This window comes from Mus pahari, chromosome 6 (assembly GCF_900095145.1).
Source record: "Mus pahari chromosome 6, PAHARI_EIJ_v1.1, whole genome shotgun sequence".
NCBI lineage: Eukaryota > Metazoa > Chordata > Mammalia > Rodentia > Muridae > Mus > Mus pahari.
Window position 1 is genome coordinate 90,992,486 of NC_034595.1, and position 7,711 is coordinate 91,000,196.

The 7,711-nt window shown below is 52.3% G+C and overlaps 1 protein-coding gene across 1 annotated transcript in view; it reads right to left on the reverse strand.

Annotated features, from left to right (window-relative positions):
* Positions 1–7,711, reverse strand: part of Igsf21 (immunoglobin superfamily member 21) — a 221,181-nt gene that overhangs the window by 31,956 nt on the left and 181,514 nt on the right. Inside the window, exon 4 of the mRNA XM_021200502.1 lies at positions 6,388–6,506. Within this exon, the coding sequence (XP_021056161.1) occupies positions 6,388–6,506 (119 nt within the window). The remainder of the gene's footprint in view (positions 1–6,387; positions 6,507–7,711) is intronic.

The window sequence follows — 7,711 nt, forward strand, 5'->3', positions numbered from 1 at the left end:
CCTGAGTGCTGGGAACATGGGTGGGCACCACCAGGACCAGTTTACAAGGGGACGGATCTCAGAGCTTCCCCCTTGCTAGGCTGTCTCTCTATCCACTGACCAACCCCCCCCCCCCCCGGGGGGGGGAGTCTTGACACCACCAGGGCCCGTTTGGCTTCCCTCTACTTGGTAAAGTGTCTTCAGAGTGGGTGGTGTGGTTTGCCTAGGAATGGTGCCCCTAGTCTCTTGTATCTGACTGCTCGGTCACCAGGGAGCGGCACCATTTGAAAGGATTAGGAGGCGTGGCCTTATTTGAAAGGGTTAGGAGGCGTGGCCTTGCCAGAGGAAGCAGGTTATTTATTGGCTGTGGGCTTTGAGGTTTCCAAAGCCCACGTCAGGCCCAGTGAGTCACTCTCTCTTTCCGATGCCTGCAGATTCAGACGGTAGAACTTTCAGCTCTGTCTCCAGCACCATGTCTGTCTGTGTGCTGCTGTGCTTCCTGTTGTGATGATAATGGACTGAACCTCTGAACCGTAAGCCAGCCACAGTTCAGTGCATTCTTTCTATAAGAGTTGCCAGTGGCCATGGTGTCTCCTTCACAGCAATAAAACCCTGACCAGGATGGAGACTAATAGTAATGGCCTGGGATAAAGCTTTGCTCCGCCCTGCCCCCTATTTTCTGGCTAGGGAAACCAGACAAGTGACACTGCCTTGCTGTTTAAAAGGGTAAGAAGCAGGGTTACCTATCTGAGCGCCTGAGTTTCCCCGAGAGAACACGTGAACGTTGCGAGCCTGGTGTGTTAACTGCATGATGATGGGTGATCACGTTGCTGCGAACAGCAGTGGCATCACAGCCTCCCCCCATTCGCTCCATTACTGTCATGGCTTGACATTCTTTTCCCAAACATACGGTGAGTCCTAAGCCCTAGTCCCCGAGAGTGTGACCTTAGGCATGTAATTAGACTGAGATGATAACACACCGAATCAGGATGCGTCTTAATCCAATGACCTGTGTCCTCAGAAGAACAGAGTGTAGGGAGGGGACTGGGCTGTGGCTCTGCCGGGAGAACGCTTGCCCAGCATGTATGAAGGCCTGGGTCGGACCCCCAGAGTTCTATACCCCTGATGTGGAGACACGTGTCTGTAAACCCAGCCATCTGGAAGTAGACGCAGGAATATCACAAGTTCAAAGTCACCCTTGGTTCCAAGGCATGGAGTCTCATGAGACCCCGTTGCCAAATAAAATAAAAATAATTCAGAAAGAAAGAAAAGGTAGACAGGCCTCCAGGAAAGCAATACCATGTCACGGGACAGAGTGGTGAAGGCAGTGACAGTCACCAGTCACCATGGCTACCGGCTGGCAGTTCATGGTCACAAGCTCCAGGCAGGCCTGGGGAATAAACACACTTTTGGAGGTTCAATTTCCATGTGGGCACCTCAACCTGTGGTATCTCTGTTGGAAGGCAGGTCAGTGAGGACTCTGTCTTGCTCTCTGCTGGACTCTCAGCTTAGGGAGGGATTGTGGGTAGGGACTGTCAAGTAAGGAACTCCTCAGTGGCCATTGTATTGTCTCCGAATGCCACCTTCTCTAAGGGTCCCTGTCCAAAATGGCTCCCACCTTCCTGCTGGTTCCTGACCACTTTTGGAACACTGTATGACTGTGGCACAGGCGATCAGAGCCCACTTTCCTGTCTGCACCTGAAGTACAAGGCACTTCTGTCTGTCTTTGTTCCAGTGCACAGGGTGGTACCCGGAATGTGCCAAAGGTGTGTCCATTCTTTTGATAGTGTGATACGATGTCATCTGTAAACTGCCAAGTGCATCTCATAGTGGTCTCGGTAGGTTCCAGATTATGCTCTGGGGCATCCGTCACCACCCAGGGCCACACACACACTGTCTGTCTGCTGAGGGTTGGACATGCTTGCTGGTCCTTGCCAAATGAAGACTGGATGAAGAGGGAACATGAGGGCACCAGAGTTGTTTTCTGTTCTATTGTTCTGGGCTCAGCTGGTGGAGTCTTGCCCACCATGCATCCAGCCCTGTTTTCTGTCCTCAGCACCTCAGAAAACCAGACATGGTGCAGCCTGTAATTCCAGCACTTGGGAGACAGAGTCAGAAAGATTAAAAACTCCAGAGGCTAGAGAGATAGCTCAGTGGTTAGAGCACTGGCCACTGTTGCAGGGGACCCAGGTTCAGTTCCCAGCAAGCACACAACAGCTAGCAACCATCTCTAACTCCACTTCTCGGGAATCTGATGCCCTCTTCTGACTTCTAAAGGCACTGCACCCATGATGCACAGATACCCACACACACAAAGCATTCATACACTTAAATTAAAAATAGATGAATTTTTTAAAAGAAAAGTTCGGATCATGGCTGATCATACCATGAGTTGTATTATATTAACTATTAATTGATTTTAAAGATTTATTTACTTTATGTACAATTATAACTGTCTTCAAACACACCAGGTCAAAGGTAGAGGGGTGTTCTCTTGAGAGTCTGGAGGGAGTCAGGGCTGCTGGTCATGGACAAGATGAGCCTTATAGGACATCCTAGCCCTAAATTCTGTCCGTCACATGGCAGGTCTCTTAACTCTCAGGGCCTCTGTTCCCTGGTCTGTAAAACAAGGACAACTCTCAATAAGAGCCCTCGTAGGGACAAGAGATCAGCCTTGGTGTGTGCGCTGAGCTGGGACCAGCACAGGCGAGATGCCATGACCTGTGGCCGAGGTGCTGCCCTGGCCACTCAGAAGGAAGACTTCAGCTCTGGTAGGGGCCAAGAGAACAGGCCTCATTATGTTTAATGGCTTGTAACACAAGCTCCTTAACACACTCACCGCCATGACCTGCCCTGCCCCTCCAGGAAGCCGCTTCACCATCCTCCTGTGACTGTGCGGAACACACTCCCAGAGCCCAGCACACAGCTCTCAAATTGGCTCCCCCTTTGTCGGCAGCTTGGATAGAAACATTTTCATGGCTGCACACAGCACACACCCTGAGTGTCGCTCACGGGCCTCCCAAATGTCTTCCCGACCACATGGCAGGATGTGAGAGGCGTGAAATTACAGCCGCTCTCTCAGCTTCATCTCCACCCAGAGGCCTCTGGGAGCAGCTGTGAGGGACTGACGGTGTGCGGTGGCTTTGATGGAATTGACTTGGGCCTTGTATGCTACATAGCCCACTACGCCAGAGGCTCTCCGTACTCCCAAATCCAGGGTCCTGTCTTGCCTTGTTGTTGGCTGGCACACACTCGTGACACAAAGGGGACCCAGGCATTGAGCAGCCTCTGCTCACTTGGAGGGTCTCTGAGATGCTGAGAAAGGGTCTGGGTGGGGACAGGGACAAGTGTACTGCATGAGGGCCTGTGATTGTGGAAATTGGCTTTGACCCAGACATATTTGAAGAAAGTTGTGGAGTTAGGGGCAAGCATAAGTTAGAAAACTCCTCAGGGCTAGGGGATGGCTCAGGGGTTAAAAGGTTTGTGGTGCAAATGTAAGAATCAGAGTTCAAATCCTGCCTCCACCCAAGTCTGTGTAACTGGTGGGTAGGTATGGTGGCCCTCCTGGAATGCCCTAGAGCAAGCTGGATAGATGGGTTATCTATAGTCTATATCTTTAGTCTAGTCAGCAAGCTCTGGGTTCGATTGAGAGGCCTTGCCTCCATGGAAAAGCAATTGAAGATGACTCCTGATACCAAGCTTGGTATGCATATGCAGGTGTCCATGTACATGCATTCTTCACACATGCAAGTGTGCTCACATGCAAGTACATTCGTGTGCACATGTGCATGCACACACACACACATGCTCACACACTCCCACACAAGAAGAGGGACAACTAAAACTAAAACCTCTTTGAGCTGGATAGGTGGCTCAGTGGTTAAGGGAACCTGCATGTAGACAGCAGGCCTGGAATTCAGATCCTAGCACTCCTCCCTGTAAAAGCTGGCTGTGCTCTCTCAGAAGACAGGGGCCTGCTGGCGCTTGCTGGCTGCCAGTCTCGCTGAAAAACTCAAGCTTCCAAGTCACGAAGAGACCCTGCCACTGGGCCGAGGGTGACAGAGGACACCTGATACCTCCCTCTGGCCTCTGTATACACACAAGGCCAAGGACACACAACACACATGTGCCAACAGTGCATGTGCCAAGACATCATTATACCCTTCCAGATTTTGATTGGCAGTTGCCGAGGCACTGGGTGCAGACCACAAAGACAGGACAGGACGCTGCCCTAGTGACATGGGGGGGTGGGTGATGCGAAATGTCATTGGAGGGGAGACTTCCAGAGCTGGCATGGCATGTGGGTGGCTGCTGCCTTCCTCAAGGCTGGTTCCGTTTCCAGGGCAAGACAGGTGGACATCAGCGTCAATGACGGGGGACTTGAAAGAGGAGGCTGGGAAGTCAAGTAAGCAGCATGCCCTCATTGCTCATGCCATTCCCAGAAGCCCCCAGGCTTCCAGAACCTTCCCTCTTCAGATGACTCAAGGCTCTGGAGAGCCATAAACACTGGTCAAAGAAGAGAGGCGTCTACAAAAATGTGCCTCCTAAGACCAGGTGTGTGGCTCAGTGGGTAGAGGACTCGCCTTGCATGCATGAAGCCCTGGGTTCAATTCCCAGTACCTCCTAAACTGAACACGGTGGACCTGGCTCACACCCTGCACCTGTAATCCCAGCACCTGGGAGGTAGAAGCAGAAGGATTGGAAGTTTAAGGTGACCATTGGCTAGATGGTGAGTTCGAGGCCACCCTGAGCTACATTCGAGATCCTGTCTCAAATTCCAGAATGAACAAAAATAAACAGGGTTCAGGGTTCAGGACAGTCTTTCCTTCCTGGTTAGCAGTAGGGCAGGAGTGCCACAGTGTATATACAAGGACCTAGCTAAGTACCCAGTGGCCTCAGAGGGACTAGGCCTCCTCTGCCTCCTGCCCTCCTAGTTAGCATGGCCTCCCTTTATCCATGGCTCTACTCTATGTTCCTCCTCGGAGCATTTCTTACAGTCACCTGACAGCTTACTGCTTCATTTGCGCATGTGCTGTATGCCTGGTTCTCCTGGCTCGCCCCCTATAGGGCAAACTCACCAAGGACAGGAACTTCATTCTGTTCAACGTTTGTCCCTGCTTCTGGACCCAGAGAAGGTGCACTAGATGCTCCACAGACATTTGACGAGTAATTAACGGGGCCTGGATCTCCCCTTGGACTTGGAGACCCTGGATGGTGTGGGCTGAGCTGCATCTCTTTCCCTGGAGTGGCCTTTGAGGGGCTGAGCACTGGGCATGCTCTGTCAGAGGACCCAGCCAGTCTGTGCAGAGATGCGGGCTCCTGGCATCAACGTCGCTCCCAAGATCTGCAACCTTTGGAAGTTTTCAATTTCCCCAGATCGAGGACTTTCTTCGGGGCTTTTGTGCTCACATCGATTGCTGGAGTATAGCAGGCTTAGTTGCCCTGACAAATATTATTTGATAGGAAAAACAGAGGCTGGGTCAAGGCCAAACCCAAGCATTCCTCCAGAGTGGCAAGAGACTGCAGCAAGCGCATCATGCTCGCGGAACTTCCGGGGGCCACTCAGAGCAAGGCCTTTGCATCGCCAGCGGGGAAACTGAAGCTGGGCGAGGGTCGATTCAGACAATGATGCATCAATTGGACGGATACTAATATTGCCATCCCATGTCACAGATGCATGCACGGAGGTACAGAGCCAGAGTGAGAACCCAGGAGGCCACCATACTCAGCCTAGAATGTTCCCTAACTTCCTAGACTTTTCAATACTCCCAGAAAATGCCCTGGTTGGAAAACGGAGGGAGTCTCTGGAGTGTGTCACAGCTGAGGTGCTGGGTCCCCTCCCTGGAGGCTTCGCCACTCGGCCCCAGTAGAGGATTCTCCTCACACTTGTTCCTTGGGGCTTCTCCTGATACAGCCTTGGCCTCAGCCCGGGGAAAGAGCTGCGGTAGCCACAGGCTCAGGGCCTCCCTCCTTTAGCCCTGCCCTGCCACAGGGCCTATACCTGGGTGGCTCTAGAGACGGACATCCCTCAGCAATCTTCTATGGAAAAGCTCAGAGCCGTGGTAGCCTGCTGTCCCTGGAAACAGGTCATCGTTCCCTCCATGACGCTTTTAGTTCGATCAACAAACAGCCCTTCACCTACCTAGCCCATGAGAGTCAGGGATTAAAGCAGACTCTGGGTCCTTATAGTATGGGACCGGACGGGAAGACAATGAGTCCCTAACAAGAGGCCATTGGGGACAGGTTCCACAATTATAGCTTGCCACCGTCTGCCCTTTTCCTCTTCCCAGGCAAGGGCAGTAGATGATTCTGGACATATACCACAGGGATCTAACAATGTGTCCCAGGACAGCCTGTTGCGAGTGCGTGGACACACCCACACCCCTCCTTCCTCAGATATTGACTCACCCATGACATTGAGGAAGATGTTGCCCGAGGCGAGGACCACCTTCTCCCTCGTGGCTCGGTCGTAGATACCCACGTGGCACTCATAGGGACCATTGTCTGAGATCCGGACCTCGGGCAGCCTGCAGAGAAGCAGATGAAGGGGTAAGACTGGCATTGCAAGGATGAGTGGGCAGTGCTCCAGGAGACCAACCCCTCTACAAACCTGTCCAGGCTTCCCTCATCCGCTCTGCAAAGACACGGCATGCCTGTGGTGTAGCCTGGGAGGAAGGACGGCATCTATGCATCAGCCCACTGTATACGGGCTCTGAGTCTGGTGCTGAGGTTTGGGATGGGATGCGGACAGTGTGTGTATGTTCAGCCTGAGCCAAATCTGTGCCCAGGAGCAGAACTCCACGGCCAGGCTAGTCATGTGTTACTCTCATAACCCTGCGGGTGATACAGGTTTTGAGCGACTGGGTTTAGCTGCCACCAGCGTGAGGCCTGGCCTGACTCATTCCTCATAACCACCATTGTCTTACCCATTGTTCTATTGCTGTGAAGGGACACCATGACCAAGGCAACTTATAGAAGAGAGTGCTCAGTTGGGAGCTTGCTTCCGGTTTCAGAGAGTTAGTCCGTGACTATCCTGACGCTGGAGCAGAAGCTGAGAGCTACTTACACCCTGACCCGAAGGCAGGAGGCAGGGACAGAGAGGGAGACTGGGTCTGGCACGGGCTTTTGAAACCTCAAAGCCCAACCCTAGTGACACACCTCCTCCAGCAAGGCCACGCCTCCTAATCCTTCCCAAACAGTTCCACCAACTGGGGCCCGAGCATTTAAATATATATAAACCTATTGGGGGAGGGGCATTCCTATGCAAACTACCACAGCCAAAATGCAGGGATGGGCCATTATCTTCCATAAACAGGGAAACTGAGGCACGAGGTGGTCATGACTGCCTCGCCCTGTACAGCTAAAACACCACTGTGGGCCCTTAGAGACCTGCCTTCCACAGTGCCAAGGGGATACCTTATGCCCAGAAACAGAATTACATTCCTGTCCTTGACGAATCCCTACCCTAGTGGACACAGGGGTTCACCAATGCTACACACCCATGCTCAGCAGAAGCTGGGCTAGGAGGTAGCGGCTTTGCCTCTAAGGTCCCCAGACATGGGGTGTGGGGGTCCCCTCAAGATTGCCTCTTGTGTTTTCACTGGAAAAGTTCAAGAGCAAACAGCTCAGGCTTTGTTCCCCCTTCAGGCTGGTCTTGGGGCTGGAGAGCTTTTTTTTTTTAATTATTATTTTCTTTATTTACATTTCAAATGCTATCCCGAAAGTTCCCTAT